At 39.3% G+C, this 22081-nt stretch overlaps 3 protein-coding genes across 13 annotated transcripts in view; 2 read left to right on the top strand and 1 right to left on the bottom strand.

The window, feature by feature from the left end:
- P2RY12 (purinergic receptor P2Y12) overlaps window positions 1-4637 on the top strand; it is a 46762-nt gene extending 42125 nt beyond the window's left edge. For 2 of the 3 annotated variants that reach the window (XM_072727154.1, XM_026015747.2), the window contains one exon: window positions 1575-4637. In XM_072727154.1, the coding sequence (XP_072583255.1) occupies window positions 1598-2617 (1020 nt within the window). In that variant the 5' untranslated portion in view covers window positions 1575-1597 and the 3' untranslated portion in view covers window positions 2618-4637. The remainder of the gene's footprint in view (window positions 1-1574) is intronic. The other variant, XR_011995309.1, reaches the window with a different exon arrangement.
- MED12L (mediator complex subunit 12L) overlaps window positions 1-22081 on the bottom strand; it is a 323809-nt gene that overhangs the window by 91170 nt on the left and 210558 nt on the right. The gene's annotated exons all lie outside the window — the stretch shown is intronic.
- Window positions 10064-13419, top strand: P2RY13 (purinergic receptor P2Y13). 2 transcript variants are annotated; one of them, XM_026015750.2, is made up of 2 exons: window positions 10064-10156; window positions 10615-13419. In XM_026015750.2, exon 2 carries the CDS (start codon window positions 10633-10635, stop codon window positions 11632-11634), a length of 1002 nt encoding a protein of 333 aa, XP_025871535.1. In that variant the 5' UTR covers window positions 10064-10156; window positions 10615-10632; the 3' UTR covers window positions 11635-13419. The 2 variants fall into 2 exon arrangements, with proteins under 2 accessions (XP_025871535.1, XP_072583256.1); XM_072727155.1 differs by having other exon boundaries at window positions 10088-10156; window positions 10618-13419.

The following is a 22081-nucleotide window of genomic DNA, read 5'->3' as shown; positions in this document are numbered from 1 at the left end:
GAAACCTTTAATAATTGATTTTAATGCATGTACTTCTTTGGAATAAAACTTAAAATATAACCTGTATTGACGGTGTTAGAGACAACCATTAACTGCTTCATTAAATACACATGCACAAGGCATGGAAAAATATAAGTGACCTTAGTTATTTTACTAATGGAAAGTGAGACTTAAATATAGACAGATAGAAGTGATACTCCTGATGTAAAGAATATTCATTAAGTAAGATACAGTCTGTGCAAAGTTAGCATTCCCAATGCATAATTTGCAAAACTATCAGAGAATGCACAAATAAGAATAAATAGCGGTAGCAAAGAAGCTTAAAGTCTACCATCTTAACTTCAATTTAATACTGGGTTTTGATCGGTACTTTTAAGTTAAACTGGGAAGGAGATGTTGGAAATTGAAGTCGTAATTGTGACAACATGAATCTGTTATTTTCAATGATTAGTGAAAAATGACGTGGGAATTTAATGTTATCTTTATTTGTCATGCGTCTTTCACATGATCTTTTTTTAAATTTGGATATATAAGCTTTTAACATCACCATGTCTTATTTGTAGGAATAATATTCATACAGGATCAATTCCATTTGCCTTTGATGAAATAAAAACATTACAAATTACATCTGAAATTTCAAAACTTAGATGCCAGATAATGTATTCAAGTCAAGTGTTAGTTTTCTTTTTACAGCCACCGGTTGTGGTATAATCACCTAAGGAACCAGACAAAGACATGGCTTTGGTATTTTATTTTAGCAATATATAGTATCACTATATACTCTATATACCTGGAAAGTATGCCCTGGCTATTTTGAGGAACACCATGTGATGCGCACTTCAATTTGTTCACAGGTTTTTTTTTTTTTTAATTGAATGGTATTCAAGAAAATGTATGTAAAAACTTCCAATATATTGTGCAAAGTCAAAATGAGATATGTGTGGGCTAAAATATTTGAAGCTAAAGATGGAGTCTGAGGCTGATTTCTGAATGGATGAGCAATATAGAGGCAGAAATATCTTCCAATTAAAAACTAAAGTTTTATTTCTGTTTAGCATTTATTTAGTATATTCCCCACAAGAGATCTTATACAAATTTCTAACAGTCAATTATCAGTCACTTCTCCTCAATACACTTTGATGGCATCAGAGTAAATGAAGCCCAGGAATAGTGACAGTGCAGGAAAAGTGACTGTGAATAGAAACAAAAGAGCTAAATGGCATGGAAATGAAGCTGGAAAGGAATAAAGCACAACCCACATGTTTCTCTTCCCGTTTCTATAGGCTGTGCGCATTTGCCTAAGTTCAAAAACATCCTTTAAAGGGGCAAACATTTAGCAAGTGAGAAATACAAAGCATCTATAACATCATATAACGGACTTCTGACCATTTTATTTGCTGGAGATAGATTATTTGCCACAATTAAGTATTCTAAGATTCAACTTTCTGTGTTCTTACTGTCACAACGGGGATTGGAAACCTCAGTTTTTAGAAAGTGGTCCAGAAAAGTTACATAAAGAGCAATATTGACAGTCGGGGGATTGCAAATAACCATCCCTTATCCTCCTCCCCTAGGCAGCAAAGAAGAAACACAAGCCATGGACAACCTTACCTCTGTGGCTGGGAATGGCAGTCTGTGTACCAGAGATTACAAAATCACCCAGGTCCTCTTCCCACTCCTCTACACTGTCCTGTTTTTTGTTGGGCTCATCACAAACAGCCTGGCAATGAGGATCTTCTTTCAAATCCGCAGTAAATCCAACTTTATTATTTTTCTTAAGAACACAGTCATTTCTGATCTTCTCATGATTTTGACTTTTCCGTTCAAAATCCTCAGTGATGCCAAGCTGGGAACAGGACCACTGAGAACCTTTGTGTGTCAAGTGACCTCCGTCGTATTCTATTTCACAATGTACATCAGCATTTCATTCCTAGGATTGATAACTATTGATCGCTACCAGAAAACCACCAGGCCATTTAAGACGTCCAGCCCCAACAACCTCTTGGGGGCTAAAATCCTCTCCGTTGTAATCTGGGCATTCATGTTCTTACTCTCTCTGCCCAACATGATTCTGACCAACAGGAGACCGAGAGACAAGAACGTGAAGAAATGCTCTTTCCTCAAATCAGAGTTTGGTCTGGTCTGGCATGAAATAGTCAATTACATCTGTCAAGTCATTTTCTGGATTAATTTTTTGATTGTCATTGTATGTTACACACTCATTACAAAAGAACTCTACAGGTCGTATGTGAGAACAAGAGGCGTAGGCAAAGTCCCCAAGAAAAAGGTAAACATCAAAGTTTTCATTATCATTGCTGTATTTTTTATTTGTTTTGTTCCTTTCCATTTTGCACGCATTCCCTACACCCTGAGCCAAACCCGGGATGTCTTTGACTGCTCAGCTGAGAACACTCTATTTTATGTTAAAGAGAGCACACTTTGGTTAACCTCTTTAAATGCATGTCTGGATCCATTCATCTACTTTTTCCTTTGCAAGTCCTTCAAAAATTCCTTAATGAATATGCTAAAGTGCCAGAATCCTGCAACATCTCTATCCCACGAAAACAGGAAAAAAGAACAGGATGGTGGTGACCCAAGTGAAGAGACTCCAATGTAAACCAACTAAGGTAATATTTCAATTGATTAGTGTTTGGAACATTCAAAAGGAAAGCACTGTGTACAAATACTAACAATGACTCTCTAAACACGGAGCAGAAAACAACAGAAGTAATTTTCATTTACTTTTCCAGTACTAAAAGCTACCTAGAAGAAGAATCCTAACATGTAGATATGTAGGAAAAACAAACTATCTAATCATGATGGTTACAAGCCAAACTACACACAATCGAGGGTTTGTAACGTGCTGGCTAAATGGGTGACCATACAGTATCTATTGTAATTTTTTAAAATATGATGTTGAACACAATGCTATCAAGTTATAATCAACTAAGGAAGACTGATAAATCATATAAAACCCTTCTGACTGAAAATTATGCTTACTAAGATGTATATACACCCTACTCCCTAACCAAATGCTGGTTTTATTGGGATACTCATTATAAAAATGTAAATGGAACACACAAAGAATATTAACTACAAACTTCTCATTATCAGCAAAAGTCTAAGAAATTTAAATTGAAGTGATAATTGGACTGAAATTTTTAATTTTTCATTTAAAAGAGGTTTAAGAATACATTTCCAATAAAAAGAACAAAAACAACAAAGTTATTAAAAGTTATTTTTATGACATTCTAATACCAAAAAAAAAAAAAAAAAACTCTGAATATCTCCTTAATGCTAGGGAAGACAGTTTTATTAATGGTACAATACCATGACTGCTACTTACCTTTATTAACTAGCTTCTAAAAACCACGTGCTACTTGGTTTTAATGAATATTTGCTTCAGTAAGAAAAACAAATGTGATTATGTGGTTGCAAAGCTTAACTATTAACAGAAAAGTGGTTAAAATGTTTGTAATTATTGGTTTGTAATTTGTGTGTAATACCAAAAAAAAATGTATATTAAGCTCTAAATCACACTTTGCTGGAATTTCTTTATTCAAAGACATCAGATACCACAACTCACCTCTTACATACTCCTACATCAAACATCAAACCCAATTAATAAAGGATAACTGCCAAAATGGTTTTACGACACCTTATTGGACAAAATCTCTGTTGAAGATGGTGTTAACACATCATGATTAGTTCATTAGTAAATGATGTCTGATTCTACACAAGCCGTACTATCTTTAATATGAACAAAATACATAACACACTTGGAAACTGACTTATCTCAATTATTTATGATCCTCAGAGGTGATTCTCAAATACAAGGCATGGATACCAATATCAAAATATGATGAGAGAGGAAATAAAAAGGGTGAGTTGCAGTATAAGGAAGTTCACTGAACTTCAGCATTAATCGATTTTATCTAACTCCTCCAGAAGATCTGCTGAGATAAATGTCAGCGCAATGTTGAACTCACTTAACTTTCTGAATGATATCTATTGTCAAGTGGCTGCATTTACTTCCCTGGCTCTGCTACACGCAAGCACTGGATGTTCGTGGAGATGCACAAAGAGAAATGCACCCAAAAAGATCCGTATTCTACATTCTTGCCATGTACTCTCATGTAATGTACTCCAATATCTCATATATGAGCGTGCACATTCTGTAAGAACAGGAGAGTGGAGGTGGAAGAATACTAGAGATCAACTAATCTGATCTTCACTTGAAGTTGGAAGGTTCATTAAAGTATAGCTAACGGGTGCACCCAGAGCTTCTGACTCAGTGGAGCTAGGTTGGGGCCCAAGAATGTACATTTGTCACAACTTCCCTAGGCAATGCTGAGCCGCTACTCTGCACTTTGAAAATCGCTACCAAAAATGATTTAACATATGCAGCGATGGACACACTCAAAACTCAGAAGAAAGAAGTAAGCAAAAATGTATGTTGGGCAGCCTGAGTGGCTCAGCGGTTTAGCGCCACCTTCAGCCAAGGGCCTGATCCAGGAGGCCCAGGATCGAGTCCATCGGGCTCCCTGCATGGAGCCTGCTTCTCCCTCTGCCTTTTAATTTTTCATTTAAAAGAGGATTAAGAATACATTTCCAATAAAAAGAACAAAAACAACAAAGTTACTAAAAGTTATTTTTATGACATTCTAATACCATTCTCTGCCTCTCTCTCTCTCTCTCTCTCTCATGAATAAATAAATAAATAAAATCTTGTAAAAAAAAATGTACGTTCAGAGCAAAGGCACCTACTCAAGTGGAGTAGGTGGAAACAAAAGGACACTACAGTTTGAATTACTGTATTTGTCTGTGTGCAAGCATCAAAAAAAAAATTATATAAAGGTAATAGTGAAACAGGGATCCCTTAATTTAATTATATACTCCCCCAAACCAAAAAGCATATGGGAAAAATGAAGGTCAGATCCACCCTCAGCACTTCTGAGTCAGGGGGTAAAGAGTTGGTTAAAACAGACACAACAGTGCCATGACCACATGAATTGCTGGAAGACTGCAGAGTGGGCAAAGACCTTCCCAAATAATCTTTCCCTTAGGGTTAAACTAAATCCATGGAATGGATGATTTCCACAAGAGAAAGGAAAAACCAGAAGCGCTAATGGTAATATAGTGTTTTTGTAAAATAACTGTAAAGTGTCTGGAATTGCCTGTTTTTAAAAATAATATGAAAAATTTACATTAAACCCTAAATCACACTTGGTTGGGAATTCCTTATTCAACGATGTGAGACAGCATACACTCCTGTATCAAACATCAACTTGAATCCATTCAAGACAGATTGAGACACCAGTATTTACACAGAGTACTCACGTTTCCAGGTTTAGGAAATTTAATATACACAATAAATCTCAGATTTCATAATAACTTAAAAGAAAGTGAAGCCAAATTTCATAGACTCAGGTCTACAATAGTCTTAGTAGCTAAGAAGTCCTAAGTCTGCAGGTTAGTGGCAGTTTTTCAATGTGGCTTTTTATAGAAACGGTCTAAAGCAGGTGTGACAAACAATAGCCTACAAGCCAAACCTAGTCCACCCCGTTTTTTATAGCCTGCAACCTAAGAATGGTTTTCACATTTTCAAATATCAACAGGAAAAACATTAGAAGAAAATTTCATGCTGTATAAAAGTCATATGAAATTCAAGTTTCGGGTCCATAGTAGGTTTATTAGAACACAACCACATCCACCCAGTTTTAATCCATGGTTGGTTTCTTGCTACAACAACTGGGTTGAGTAGTTGTATTGTGATGAAGACTGTATGGCAGCAAAACCTAAATATTTACTAAGTGGCTCTTTAGAAAAGAAGATTGACTGACTAACCATGAACTAGAACTCTAAAAACAAGGAGAAAATATACATAAAGAGAACCCTCTATTCATGCATCTAGTTGTTTCAGCAGCTTTGCACAGAAAACAACTACAGATTCCGGTGTCTGCACTAGGTGATCACTGCTGAATGCTAATACCCGAAGTCAGATTACACGGATACCAGTTGGAATTAAATATGTAGAAACACACAAGTCAGTAAATAAAGAGAAACAGCCTGATTTTATTTTTTAATGGGAAAAGGACGTAAAAAAAATCAGTTTCCAGGAGAAATACAAATGGGCAATAAAAATATGAAAAATATATACTCTAATAAGCAAATACATTTACATTACATGGATTTTTTTTTCACCTGCAAGTTTAGAATTGCTTTAAAAGATTTTTTTTAATAGATTTTATTTATTTGAGAGAGAGAGAGAGCACAAGCAGTGGAGGGAGAGAAGGCAAGGGGCAGAGGGAGAGGGAGAGGGAGAAGCAGATGCTGATCAGGGAAGCCTGACGGGATCCCAGGATTCTGGGATCATGGATCATAACCTAAGGAGAAAGCAGACCCTTAACTGAATCACCCAGGTGTCCCTAAAAGATTTTTATGACAGTGTTGGAAGAATCCCACTCTGTGAGACTGTAAATTGGTACAAGTGTTCTGGAAAGCTACTTGAAAATACCATTCAACATTCTGATGCACAGCTTTGGTCCAGCAATCCCACTTCTAGGAAATTTTCTGCAAATATGTTGAAACAACTACACAAAGATAGATGGATATATGTGTCCTATAGTACTGTTTTTAATGGAGAAAAATTCGGAAGAAAAAAAAATTGAAATGCCAGTCACTAATGGCTTAACCAAACTATGATAACTTTATATAGCATAACTTTAAAAAATATATATAGCATAACTTTATATAGCATAACTTTTTAAAAAAATTAGCATATCTTCATGGACTAACATGAAAAGGAAACAAAGATCTGATATGGCAATAAATGTAAATATATATATATGCACACACTGGTATGCATATGCAAGAGGGGGATTAACTTTCTACTACACACATGCTTATATTCGAATTCTTCAAACTTGCTTTCCTTTTATAATAAAAAGATGAAACTAGATATTTATATGTTTCAGGCAATAGTATGAATTTATTGCCTCCTTCCAGTTATATGTAGAGATTTTCTAATACCGGTTCTATTTATAGATACTTCTACATTTAATGTTAAACAACAAAACTTACTTTATTTTTTCCACTTGCAGTTAGTCCCGTGTGGAATTTTTATAACAATTTCAAAAAAAAAATTTTTCATATCATCTGAGAAAGTACCATCCTATGTATGATCTGATGAGAAGTAAAAGGTTCTTTTTGTAGTTCCTACTATGACTTTCATTCCAAATGAAAACAAACACTTCCTCATATTGTTTAGATGGTACTGGTTAGCCACATCAACAGGAACCTTTAGACTGTTAACACCGATCCAAAGGAAAATCCCAAAAGAGACTACAAATGGAAAAATGATTTACTGGCATTTGGCAGGCTTCTAATATCCATAAGCATTCAGTGTATGTCCTTTCATTCTCTCTGGATCATACCACTTGGTACCAATTTATGTTTTCAACCACATACTTCGTCTTAAGGAAGTTTCACAAATCCACTAAACTTTAAAGTTGATAGCTACTTCTCACTCATCAATCAGGAATACCCAGCTCAAATACTCTAGAATCTACTAAACAATTCCAGGTCACCCTATTTGTGGTTTCTGACAGTTGGGAGCGTGAGGCACGCTCTGAGTACAGCCTCTGAACCAGACTGTGTGGGTTTAAAGTGGGCTTGGGGTGCACAATTTTGCCAAACTGCGTAACTACTGTGCCTCAACTTTCTTATCTGTAAAATGGGATCGATCTCTGAGGATTTTTGTTAAGAAAGAAATAAGATCATAGTATCACTTAGAGTAGTATCATCACTAGCTATATTGACTTTATTGGTTTTAACTATATATAGGATTTATTGCTTCTTGGCCCCTTTTGGCTAAGATCAAGTGACTATCCATGGGATTTAAAATTCAGTTTATTCCCGACTGGCAAGCTTCTAATCCCTGGGATGTTTTATTTCAGCTTTCATCCCCCCCCCCCACCTGTCTTTTGTGAGCTATCTCCAAAAGTACCCATGATATTCCACTTTTCTTTTAACTTCATTTAACAAGGGACATACTAATACCTACCATGAGACATGCATTAGTCTCTGCACGTGGTGAAGCTCCACTCATTTCATTTCCTTAACAACCCAACAAAGCAGATACTGATATGTATTTTCATTGTAAGGCGGAGGCAACAGTGACATAGAAAACATAAAGAACTTGCACAAGGTCACAAGAAAAGTTAAGAGCTGCAATAAGAAATGGAAGCCAGGCACTCTGGCTCCCGAGACAGTGCTCCTAACCGCTTGCTCTGCTAGGCAGGCTCTCAGGCATGCCAACGAAGGCAAGAGACTCTCCCTCCCACTACCCCCAAACACACGGAATTAGCATTGCTATGAACCAAAGGAAGGCCAAGAATACATGTTAAGCATATGGACAAACAGGAACGTGTGGCCTGTTGGATATTCAGCATGCCCAAACATTTGGAAACTTGCTACATTTGAAAGAATCCACTTCCATTAGTTTAGAAATGGGCACCGGTAGGTCAGTTCCTCTTTTGAAAGTTTCCCACACTTGGACATTTTGAAAGTTGACCAAAAAGTGATTTCCAGTTTTCACGTTATGAAATTATCTTGTACAGCATTTCCTTATTTGAACTGAAACTATTCCAAAACCTCTATCGAGATAATGGTTTTGGAGATTTCAGGAAATTCATACTTGATTATGTAGGTCAAATACTTCTACTTGAAAGGTAAAAATAGTTTGGTATTTTTCCTCTACTGAGGCAAGCAAAAAGATGTTTAAATTCTGTTGCATCACATTAATGAAATCCAGCATCTGTAGTTCCAAGAAAGAATTTATTCTGAGTCAAATATACATTTCTTTTAAAAACTGTGCCATATGGGGTAGTTCCAGTAAAACTGTCAGGCATCCTACTGCCTCATGTCTGAAAACATCCAGTGGGACATGAAAAGTTTTCTTCTCAAAGTCCCAAACCAAGTCAACCCAAGATTGTCCATCAACCTAACCCCACAGCCTGGTCAGACTCTGTGGTGAAACGTTCCGTAAAAACTGTGAAGTGAAACTCACCATGGAGAACTCCACATTCCCCTCACAAGGTCTCCTAATTTCCCCTTTGCCTTTACCTACCTGGGGAAAAGGACTCTATCCATGGGCAGCTGTCCTCACACAATGCGGCAACTGCGCTCTTTCGAACTTGAAGAGTTTGATAGGACACGTTTTTACAGGATTGGGCCCAAAGCTGACTGATGGAATTCCTTGAGTCTTTGGCACTTTGCGTACAACATGGAATACAGAGAGGCTTCCAAAAGGGTCTCTAACGGGGGAAATTATCTCATTTAAACCTGCAGTTCACTCACCACTGCGGCAAGGGGCGAGATGTGTTTTCGCACTCCATATATACCCAGCACTATTCTAGACACTCGTTCTATGTTCTCAATAATGCTATGATGTAATGTACTGACCTTAATTCCGTTACACAGATGAGGAAACTGAGGCAGAGAGCCATTAAATCACTTGTCTACGACCTAGCACCCAATAATTGTTGCATCTAGGATGCTAATCCCTCAAATCTGGGTCTAACAGCCCTGAACTCTTAGAAAATATGTCAGCCTATCTTCCTGAGATAGAGACCCCTAAAGACTAAGATGAACGTAAAAATAAAAAGATCATCCTTCTGAACGCAAATTCCCGGAAAAAGCAGTCTACAACGGTGCAGATGGGGACTCTGATTTTAGAGTCAACTCTTACTCTCCTATGTGGTTGCAATTTGGGGGCTAATTTCTTTATTTTTCTGCCACCTATTATCATACACAAGAGGCACTCAAAAATTGCAATGACTGTGCATACAGAAAAGATAAACTGCCACAATGAGTTATCAGATGAGAAAATACAAAGATAACTGCTACTAAGCTAATTCATTCAAGTCACAGATTAACAGCACCTAAATTTGAGATAAAAGAGGCTTCTTATTAGAAAATCTGCAAAGATTTGAATATGAAGATGTTCTAATTGATCACATTACACACGTGAAAATGAGGAAGGAAATTCAGTATAAGAAAGCAGAACAATACTTGCTTCACAGGCTCTTCGTGGACTAAACTAAATGACTGCCTCAATCAGAAGACACTGAGCTCAGGATCCTCCCAAACAAAGGTGAATTTCAACTTTTATTACGAGTGGGCTTGCTTATCAAAGATAGACCATGTTCACGGGGGAGGGGAGGGCACCACGCTTTAAGGCAGATATTCTAGAAACCATAGATTATGAGCATAAGGAATGATACAGTGTGCAGCAACCTGACGTGAAGTATTACTTCTTAAATGGGTCTTATTTCACTGCCATGTTAAAAGTAGCACTTATGAAAGAGACAGAACCTGTTATTTGGGTTTCATAAGGGTGTAAAAGTCATGGTACTGTTACAAGGACCAAAAATTTAGAAAGAAAAATTTAGGCTACAAACAACCTGTGCCATTTCAGCTGGTTCACTGAATGTGATGAATGAAGGTGGGGGGTTAACACACTACACACCTGAAGCCTGTTTTTAAAAGCAGCCCTTTGCGATCATGAACTACTTCTTGCTTCTGTGTGTGTGTGTGTGTGTGTGTTTGCAGCAGCTGACACTGGACACCATGAACACCACGGGGGTCAAGGGCGTCAACGGGTCGGAGCGGTGCCCCAGGGACACGCGGATAGCACAGCTGGTGTTCCCGGCCGTCTACACGGTTGTGTTCTTCACCGGCATCCTGTTGAACACTCTGGCGCTGTGGGTGTTCCTGCACATCCCCAGCTCCTCCACCTTCATTGTCTACCTCAAAAACACCTTGGTGGCCGACCTGGTAATGACGCTCATGCTTCCATTTAAAATCCTCTCTGACTCCCACCTTGGACCCTGGCAACTCAGAGCCTTCGTGTGTCGTTTCTCGGCTGTCATCTTCTACGAGACCATGTACGTGGGCATCATACTGCTGGGCTTCATCGCCTTTGACAGATTCCTCAAGATCATCAGGCCTTTTGGAAAATTTTTTGTACAAAAACCGGTTTTTGCAAAAACGGCCTCGGCCCTTGTCTGGCTCCTTTTGTTCCTCATCTCTCTGCCAAACATCATCTTGAGCAACAAGGAAGCGACGCCCTCATCTGTGAAAAAGTGTGCCTCCTTGAAGGGTCCCCTGGGGCTGAAATGGCATGGAGTGGTGAACTATATATGCCAGTTCATTTTCTGGACTGTCTTCGTTCTAATGCTTCTGTTTTACGTAGTGATTGCAAAAAAGGTATATGACTCTTATAGAAAGACCAGAAGTAAGGACCGCAAACACAACACAAAGCTGGAAGGTAAAGTATTTGTTGTCGTGGCTGTATTCTTTGTGTGTTTCGCTCCGTTTCATTTTGCCCGAGTTCCATATACTCACAGTCAAACCAACAGTAAGACTGAATGCAGGTTGCAAAACCTGCTGTTTCTAGTCAAAGAAACAACTCTCTTTTTGGCAGCAACTAACATTTGCATGGACCCCTTAATATACATATTCTTATGTAAAAAATTCACAGAAAGGCTACCGTGTCTGAGAGGGAGAATAACCACAGCATCATCCCAAGAAAATCATACTATTCAGACAGACAATATAACGCTAAGTTGATGAGAATTTTAGCATGGGTACCTTGTATGTAAGGGTTAAGACTTCAAAAGATAATTAAACTTGGAAATCAAGTTTAAACAATGAGAGAGAAATGGATGGGACAAATGCTTTCTTCCATTTTATTCCCCTGGTTTATAGAAAGGATTATATGATAAATTTGAATTCCCTGATCTGAATAAATCAGTCACATAGACTGATTGATTTACGAGCAGAATGAAGCATTAGTCAGAGAATCCAGCTGAATGCAAGTGGCCACAAGAGGGCATCTTTTAGAGAACATTCACTTAAGATTTTGCAAAACATTATAGATAAATGTGAATTACTAGGACCCTCCCTTGCAAAACACCCTCTTCCCATTCTTTCACATACATAATTCAAACAACACTACCGCTTTCGTGTCTGACAACAATTAATACTTGCTGTGTAAAAGCAAAACAAAAAATCTCAAAAATCCATTGATATGAAAGCTGAGGCTCATGGCTGAAAGGGATGGAGATATGAAGCATCTGAGGAGTTGAAATAGGCCATAAAACCCTGAGAAAGCCTGGGTGAAGGAGTTTCTCCCTGTACAGAGCCTCTTCCAGACTCAAGAGCACTGAAATGACTTCAGTACTCCATACGAGGCATGAGACCATTATTAAGCCACGTAAGATGTCACACTGTAGTCCTTTGCAAAGGTCTTAAGTGTGTACAATTTAAAGGCAAGAACCCAGGACTGATCTTCTTTGGAATTCTCCCTCTACCCGGCAAATACTATAACGGTGGTTGAACATGCCACCTCCTCAGCAAGGCCTTCCGAGGCCACAACCTCTTTTCTCTCTGAAAATAACTACTTCTCCCACTGTTTGGGTGTGTGTTGGGGCCCTCATGGCAGACGTCCCTTCGCTAGTCTGCAACCTTCCTGACCCCATTCCCAAAAGATGGCGAGGATTCTATAAGAAAGAGAACATGTTTTAAGGATGGAAAACAGGTCATGTTTTCTTGGTACCTCCCACATTACTCCCTGCAGACCATCGATTGCAAATGTTTGAAATAGAATATGTCATTGTTGTGTCATTCTTGGAACATTTAGAGAGGGAACTGCTGACACAAGATCAATAGCATCCATCCTAGGGAAATTTTGCAAAGGACTGGTAACCTGTGCGTACTTACCTCCCTCCACATTTCTTCCTGAATCCCTCTGTGCTAAAAACAAAACAAAACAAAACAAAACAAAAAACCTAAAATGTGGCTCTCTAGGATTGTGGACACAGATTTAGATCTTCTAGAGAAAATGTACAAAGTAATAGTCATGATCGGTAAATGTGCCTCTGGCTGCAACATGATCACTATAAGGTGAAACCCAGGCTTCTTACGTTCTCAAAGGCCCTGAAGGCCCTGGAACTTGCCCACCTTTTTGGCCTTGTCTCCTAACTGCTCTTCCATTCCTGGAACGTTCCACTCTTAGGTACATTTGTAACTGTCAGAACATGCCTTGCTCCTTTGTGCTCCGGTGCCACTCACCGCACACATTAATTTCCCCCTGACCCACGAGCAAAACTCTTACCCATCCATGAAACCCTAAGGTGCCATCACTTGGTCTATGAAATCTCAACTGGCTGATCTCCCACCACCATGTCAAGCCCCATCACCACCTCATCAGTCTGTCGCCACCCCTCAATTATTGTATTTACATTGCTTTGTAATTACTTGCCCACACATGTATCTACACTTTTGATAATTTATGTGTATTTTTGAGAGCAGAGATTGTCTCGTTGTGCAATCAATAAATATTTGGTAAAATAATCCAGACTGCTTTTATTTTTACATACTAGAAAAGCAAAGGGGAAGCCAATTCTCACTGATATTTTTATTTTCAACAGATGAGATAAATTTATGAAAAACTCAAGCTCTTTTTGGCTGACTTCCTATAACATGTACCCAGGAGCCTGGGAAGTGGGGGTATTCTTGGGTTTGCTAGTAAATGAACATGAAGAAAGCAGGATTACTAAACAGTACATGTACAGCTTTGGGGCTAATGTCTATCAACATTTCAGTTTTAAAGCTATAGATACAAAATGCTTTAGCTGTGTGCTGTTGGTTTTAGTTAATTAAGTAAAATTTGTAACTGCAGCATATTATACTGTCCAAAACTCTTCTAGAAAACACTCAATGTCTGATTTTTGTTTTCTAAAGGAATGAAATCATGGTAACCATTAGAGATGTCACTAAATCCACATCGCCTTTAAATAAGGCGATGTAGACTCTAATACTGTATTGTAAGTAACTACATCTTGATAATACAATTTTTTTAAAGATTTTATTTATTTATTCATGAGACACAGAGAGAGAGAGGAGAGACACAGGCAGAGGGAGAAGTAAGCTCCATGCAGGGAGCCCGACGTGGGACTCGATCCCGGGTCCCCAGGATCACGCCCTGGGCCGAAGGCAGACGCTCAACCACTGAGCCACGCAGGGGCCCCAATAATACAATTTTTTTAAAAAAAGATCCTTCAAGGGGCACCTGGGTGGCTTAGTCGGTAAGTATCTGCCTTCAGCTCTCAGGTCATAATCTCAGGGTCCTGGAATCAAGCCCCATGTCTGGCTCCCTCCTCAGCGAGGAGTCTGCTTCTCCTTCTGCCCCTCCCCCTGCGAGCACCCTCTCTGACTCCAATAAATAAAATCTGTAAAAACAAACAAACAAAAAAGATCTTTCAAGATAAAATTTCAAAAATTATGCCCTCCCTAAATACAAACATTTAATTCTATTATAGTAACATTATAGTCAAAGGCTGAGTACGTGATGTGCAGAGTGAAATAATCTATGAAGAACTTAGAGAGTGGGCATATTAGAGAACCTTAAAATCACATTTACAGAGTGCAAAGCAGCTATTTGAAAAGAATTTCGCAAATTAGCAATCACCAATCCTAAATCCTACAAGACTTCTAGAATGAGATACTAGAGCATCGCCATTAATGATAGAAACAAGAGAGCAAAAGGGGGCGGGGGGAGAAAGTTAGCTTTAATATAATCTGTGTGAGCTCACAACACAAATAAGGGTTTTTGTAAAAAGTTAAATATAACTGTTTTTACTGGATGTAAGCAATACAGCTATAGAACACGTGTTAAATCAGTAGTCCTCAAACTGTAGCAGGTATCAGGATAAGCCAGAGGGATTCTTACGACACAGCTACGACACAGATTGCTAGGCCCACTCCCAGAGTTTCTGATTCAGGAGGTCCGGGGTGAGGCCTGAGAACAGGTTGCCAGAGGATACTGATGCTATGGTTCTGGACCACACATTAAGAACTACTGTAATAAACGTTCCCTGAGGTTCGTATGGACTTAAAGGTTGGTTCCCAGGACAGCTTTCTTGGACATGAATGCACAGGAGTGGAATCTATCAACAGGAGGCAGACAAAATTGTTACTCAGGGAACAGGGCAGATGTAAGGTGACAGACGATGGTGAGGACGTGGCTACCTGGAAAGTTCATGCCCAACTTACGGGGGCTTCTACTACTCTGTGCCAACTGTTTGCACAGGGGGGATTAAGGGCCCAAGGTTGCTGGCTAGTAGCAACAGCAGAAGAAGTTGATGACGACCAAAGCAGCACGCAGGACTTACTAGTCACTAAATATTAGGCAAGTGTACCAAGAGCTTTCAATAGATTGTTCCACTTAATCCCAGGAAGCCAATGAAGTGCTATTGTGATCTCCATCTTAGAGATAAAGATGTTGAGAAACGGAGAACTTAAGCAACTTGCACGGAGATCACACAGCATATACACAGCAGGTCTAGGGCTGTAACTCAGACTAGCTTCTGAGCCCATATTCTTCACCACTATTATTTACAACCTCAGATATTCTAATGTTCTCATGGGAAATCATAAATCCAGTCTCCTTTATTTCCTGCTCTTTTCAAAACTTCCGTAGCCACCTCCACACTCCCTAACGCCACAAAAACAAAACATGCATGTGTGGGCCTTAACTAGCCCAGGTGCTGCCAGGTAATTAGCTCTGACCTCGAAGTGAATGAGAACCTTCCAGGACCTCAGAGAGGCAGCCCACAGTCATTACTGGACGCTTGCTATGTGCCAGGTGCCATGCTGTGTGCTCTACAAGGACTATCACCTTTCTATTTCTCACTTCAACCTTCTGAGATACATACCACAGAGCTTCCTGTTGAGGGCAACGTAAAAAGAAAACTGAGACACAAGCAGAAAGATCCCTTTGCCATGGTGTGCAGGACGTGCCAGCAAGCTGGGAAGGGCTGGGGCTAAAACCCAGGCAGGTGGCCTCAGGCCCAATGCCTCAATGGCTCTGCTACACCATCAGGACAATTTCCTCAAGGGTTGACATCATACCCAGTGGTGAAGATAGCAAGGAAGTGGCTCCTGAAGAGGAAGGGAGAGGTCTCAACACAAACGAGTCTGCAATCTCAGGGGTTTGAGTAGTTAGACCCCAAGAGTCACTAAGAGTCCCTGCAGCACTCGAGATCTTGTGAGAGAAGATCGATCCCAATGAGTGGGCTCCCAGGTTCCCTGGGGGAGTCAGGCCTTCGGCGCAGGGCCCTCCACCTCCCCAGAAGCGCACAATGGTGAGGCACGCATCCCACAACGAATCCAATTGTGGAAACAGTATGCGAGACATAACGAACTCACCATAAAAAACTGAGAGGAAAAGGTAGCTAACTCCAAATGGAGAAAATGAGGATGCGCGTGCAGGCGAGGACAACGGGAGCTGGACCTGGAAGAAGGCTACAGAGTATGCAAAAGGGGACGCTGCCAGGCCATAAGCAGTTTGGAGAAAGGCTCGGCTAGGAGTGGGGACAGAGCTAAGGCTGGAGCACAAGGGGCCACGGGGGCCAGAGGCTGGGGCACGTGAATGGAGAAGATGAGCCTGGGAATGGAGGATGGGACCCTACAGCAGAACTCTTGGATGCTGTGTGGACTGGGTAGACTTCTCCATGAGCCATGAAAGGTTTCTGAAATGAAGAATTACATGTTCTTGGCTTGTGCTTCAGGAAAATCAATTTGTCAGTAATAGGATGATTATGATTATGGATGGAAGAAAGAGCCACTGAGGATAGGAGATCAATTAGAGAAGTTTATATAGGCAGGCAAGAGCCAAGGGCCAAAAAAACTAACATGGACCTTATAGACATATTCAGAGGAAGAGGTTTTGAGTCCAAGACCCCCAGAGACAAGGGGATTATTTGTAAAATTATGTTGTATGTAATTAATATGCAAAATGTATTTTCAGAGGGGTCCATATTCCCCATCCTACCCCCTTCCAAAAGAGATTCATTGCTCTGAAGATTGTTTGACTAAGTGGTGTGCTGGATCATAAAGGAAGGCCAAGAAGCAAATTCTGGGTATGATGAATTTAAAGTCTCAGAGATTTGGGTCAATAAATCTAGCCAGTGGAGACAAAATATGCATCAAAGGCTCTGAAGACAGGGCTAGATTAGATGGCTAAGGGATAATCTTTTCTGAGACAAGAGAAGAAGGAATGAGCTGAGCACCACAGAGGCCAAGTCACCCGTGTCATGGACAGGACAGATTAGAAGAGATGGCTGGAAAGGGGAGCTTAAGGGCGTAAAGTAGGGGCTAAATTAAAAGGAGCAACAGGAGACTTGGTTTACCAGGAACTAAAGAGGAAGTAATAGTCTACAAAATTCAACACTCTAGAAAGGTCAAATGTGTTGAATCTACAAGTATGAATTCGGTGGAAACACTGAGGAGAAGGTGGGGATAGAACCCAATTTGTAATGGGAAGTGAGAGGCTGTGAGCAAGTCTCACCTTTCAATACAGGACAAGTCAGTTTACAAGAGACCCAAGGAGAAAAAAACAACAGCTGTTATGTTACCTCAGCTTTATCCAAGGGATTCTAAGAACAGAGAAGATAGAGCAGCCCCTTCCTATACCTTGCAGAGTGAATACGCTCCATGTGAAACAGCAAACAGAGCATAAGTGCAAACACATGGTGAGAATAACCACAAGACCAAGAAAATCCAGCTTAAGCCAGAAAATGGGTAGGCCAACATTTCAGAGGTTAACATTGCCTGGGTTTCTGATACCTAGCCCACCCCCACCCCCATTCCAGTATAAAGTAATTTGTAGGGAAAAGGTAGAGGGTAGGGAAGGGAGTGGAGAACAGAGAGAAAGTCATAAAAGAGAAAAAAAGAATACAGAAGAGAAAGGAAATTGAATTTAAGACTTAGAGAAACCAGGCAAACTAGTTTGGTTTTCGGGGTTTTTTTGTTTTGTTTTGTTTTTTAAAAGGAATGTGTAAGCAAATAGTGGGGAGGAGAAAGGAGAGAGGAAAAGAATCCTGAGGCAGACTCTCTCCTGGGTGTGGAGCCTGATGGCAGGGGGTGGGGTAAGCTCCACAAGGGGGCTCAATCCCAGGACACTGAGATTATGACGTGCATGGAAACCAAGAGCCAGACATTCAACCAACTTTTTTTAAAAAAAAAGTCCATACCTCACTCAGCATGTGAATTTTTGCCAATTCTGTAATAAAACTTAAATTAACAAATGTTAGCATCTCGAGGCAGGGTAATTAAAATGTCTACTTTTGTTTTAAAAGGTCAGCTTGAACACGAGATGCTTGAATGTGACTGTACTCAGGGTACCCACCTTGACTTGAGCAATGCTACCTAATGCGAATCTGAATATTTCTATAGTATTTTTAAGAATACTGGATTTGGGCATTAAATTTATACCATATAGACATACTATATCACGCAACACTTTTTTGTCCTTTTTTACTCTATTTAACTCTGTAACTGAAATTTCCTAACATCAAAAATGCCTGAACTACAAGTAAATGAAGCATTAACCTGAAGGCAGTCAGCCTGCTGAGACCAACTCTCTTCTCCCCCCCACATATCCTGCACTCAGCTCTTACACGTTCCCACCATGTCAGACAGATTAGAATAAGCTAGTTAGTCTAATTTCCTCCTTTTCAGAAAGGAGAGCTGTCAAGAAAGAACATAAAAGTAATTCAAGTAATCATGCGTTCATCATGGAAGGAAAACTAGGAGCTTTCTAAAGGCAACTAAAACATCATGGCCTTGCTCTGACTTCTAAGCTGAGAAATGTTTCCAATTTCTAATCATTACAAATTTACATTCAGACTCCCCATTCATTCACTTATTCACTCAGACTTTGGGAAGAAGGGAGAAAGGGCGCAAAAGAGAGAGACAGAGACAGAAGCTACTGTTCTCTAAGTACCCACCAGTTCTAAACACTGCAGGAACTTTCTGGTATGTTATTTTAACCTTTACAATATTAAAAAGTAGCCATCCCCAAGCGTATTTTCCAGAAGAAGAAAGAGATTCAGCTCTATTAATGATTTGTCCAAAGATGGGGGGTGGGGGGAGAGAGCTGTGAATCGGAGGAGCTGAAATCCATCCATGTTGGAGTCTCTATGACCCCACAGTTACCAGGCTCTTGTCATGGCCTGACACTGCCTCAGGCAAAATTCCCAAAGTGAGGACACGGATTAAGTAGCACAGCACAAGGGAGAGTATCAATCTGAGGTCAAGAGTCATATGCAGGCATATCTCCAGACTCAATCTCCAAACCATCCCTTCCCTCTAATCAACCATTACACATGAAGTTCTCATACCAGAAAAAGGTTTAGTGCTTTATTTAAAGCAGACCAAATAGATACAAATCATTTCAAATGACAGATTAAACACAGTAATTCAAGCATAGGGACCTAAAGATACCAATCTCAGCAAGGGAACATTAAAGGGTTTGTAATAATTACACTCGGCACAAATTCTCAAGCTACTGGATGTGAGCCACAATTTGAGTGACTTTGGTGTACTGAAGACAGGACAGTAAGATCTGATGAAGATTTTACTACAATCCTTGTTGCGTGTTCTGGCTCCATGAAAAAGACATGGGCATTCAAGACAGATCACCTTGAGCTATCAGATTTCTACTTTTATAGTGAGTTTTATAGTGAGTTTGGATATTACAAAGGACTAGCAGGCCCTTTATAAGGCCCTTTATAGCAGGCCCTTCCTTGCATAATCATATGCAAGGAAGAAAGAACTAGAAGGCAAGACAAGCCTCAGTAAGGTATCCGTCAAAGTCTCACTAAAAAGCTAGGCATAGGGTAAAGGATTCTTTCTAGGACTTAGGAAGACTTATCAATAACGATACACACTTTTTATTCCAAGATCTTAGAAACACATTCTCTCCTTGAGTGTTTCTGTATCTTTAAGACTATATTTTGAAAAATCAACAAGCTTACCGGAATTCTTATCTAAAATTCTACAATCAGGGCAGCCCAGGTGGCTCAGCGGTTTAACACCACCTTCAGCCCAGGGTGTGATCCTGGAGACCCAGGATCCAGTCCCACATCGGGCTCCCTGCGAGGAGACCTCTGCCTGTGTCTCTGTCTCTGTCTCTCTCTCTCTCTCCGTGTCTCTCATGAATAAATAAATAAAATCTTCAAAAAAATGAAATAAAATTCTACAATCAAAACAGAATCCTCCTTTTATAGAACAGTGAAAACCAAGAAAAGTTGAGTAAGTCATCCAGCATCCTAAAGAAAAGGAGTTTGAATCTACTGACTTTGTGAATCATGATCCATGAATCAGATCTATGGCCAAAACAAGATTATAGATATCCCTATTTGACTTCAAAATCCCAAACTCTTATATAGACTTCAGGCTAATATGTCCAAAGTGCTTAGAAAACATGTAGAGGCACCCCCTACTACATATCCTACACAATAGATCCTAGCAAATACAGAGTAAATCCATTTTCAAAAGCCCAGGGGACGTTTTTAAAAAGCAAGAAAGGAAAGAGATTGTTCTAAAGAAAAAGAGTCTACAAAGACAGTAAAACCAAATGCAGTGTGTGACCAGTGACTGAATGCTACATCAAAAAAATTAAAAGAGTATTATTGGGAAACGGCAAAATTTTAAGACGGACAGAATATTTAAAAATATTATTGCAAAATAAATAAATAAATAATAAAAATAAAAATATTATTCCTTCAACAATTAATCTTGACTGATAACAGTATTGTGACTAGGTCAGAGAATATCCTTGTTTTTAGGAAATACATGCTGAAGCAGTTAAGGGCAAGGCATTTCTCACAATGACTACAACTTCAAATAAGTCCCCCCAAAATACTGGGAGGGGACAGTTAGGGGAGGGATATGTGAAAAATGTTAACAGTGTGTAAATTGAGATGAAATTTAGTTGCACTATTATTTCAATTTGCCTATAGGTTTTGCATCTTTAAAAATAATATTAGAAGAAAAAATCATTTCTAGTAAAAAATGGAAAAAAATTTTTTTAAACATCGTAGTGGTCAAGAAACACAAACTCATATCCCAGGACATTGTTTTGTATTCAAAATAAATTTGGGGTTTGTAATGGCTAAAACAATGTTATTAAAAGAGCTTCCCTGCATTTAATAGGATCTTCCAATGAAGCAGCAAGATAATTATTGTTATAAAGTCTCCTGTGGCTTTTATGAAATGGGAGACTTGCTATAAAAAATCAGCAGAAAAAAAAATTATGCAGGTTAACCTTTCAGTGATTTGAACAATAATAAAGTTACGGCCTGTTTTTCAGCTGCTCTTTTCATCAAAGCATTACACTTTTTTCGTGACTAAACGTGTACTACTTCCCTTTTAGAATGTTAAGTAAGACCGGCTGGAACAAGTCCCAACTTGAGATTGGCATGATATGCTTGAAGACAAATGCATGAAGGCTGCCTCATGCTAACTTTTTCATTACTAGACTTAATTTACACCACCAGCCAAAGCTTTGAAATACGACAATCTGACTATTATGCTCCTAAGGAAGAGGGAAAAAAAAAAAAAAAAAAACTATTCCAATCCCAGCCCACCTCCAGGAGGAGAGACACCTACTGCCATCCATGGACAAGGGGACAGAAAAGCTCCTTTCCTCCTAACATCTTGATTAAAAAAAAAAAAAAAATACACCGTCAAGGTGCATCACTGTACAGGAAAAACTTGAGGTCCTTACATAGGACAGGGATTTTCCTCGACATAAGAAATTAATATTGTTAGTTGGCTCTAACAGGACAAAGTCAATGCAGGTAAAATAAATAAATAAATAAATAAACAAACAAACAAACAAGCAAACATTAATTTTTTAAACAGCATTAAAACTTAAGGTACCTAACAGAACTGCCTTTATTCCATTAACAGAAACTTGTGAAGTATCTGTCTAAATAAGGTCTCTCATTTGATTTCACACACGTGATTCGAAATTTGGGATAATCCTCAGAAGATGCAGGGAAGGCCTTTGTCCAGCACACTTTTAAGGAGCCCACGAGGGATGTTCTCTCTTGGAATTGACACTTTTAAGATTTGGCAGTTGGTTATTTTGACAGGTTGATTTCACGTCCTTTATTATTTACGGATCCCAGTGACAAATGGCAGTGCGCTCAACCCAAAAGGACAA

The sequence above is a fragment of the Vulpes vulpes genome, chromosome 11 (genome assembly GCF_048418805.1).
Source record: "Vulpes vulpes isolate BD-2025 chromosome 11, VulVul3, whole genome shotgun sequence".
Classification (NCBI taxonomy): domain Eukaryota; kingdom Metazoa; phylum Chordata; class Mammalia; order Carnivora; family Canidae; genus Vulpes; species Vulpes vulpes.
The sequence above is the reverse complement of the archived record's forward strand: the minus strand, read 5'-3'. Positions and strand labels throughout refer to the sequence as shown.

What these genes read in the sequence shown, in the direction of transcription:
- P2RY13 (XM_026015750.2), top strand. Translation starts at nt 10,633, where the DNA reads ATGAACACCACGGGGGTCAAGGGCGTCAACGGGTCGGAGCGGTGCCCC.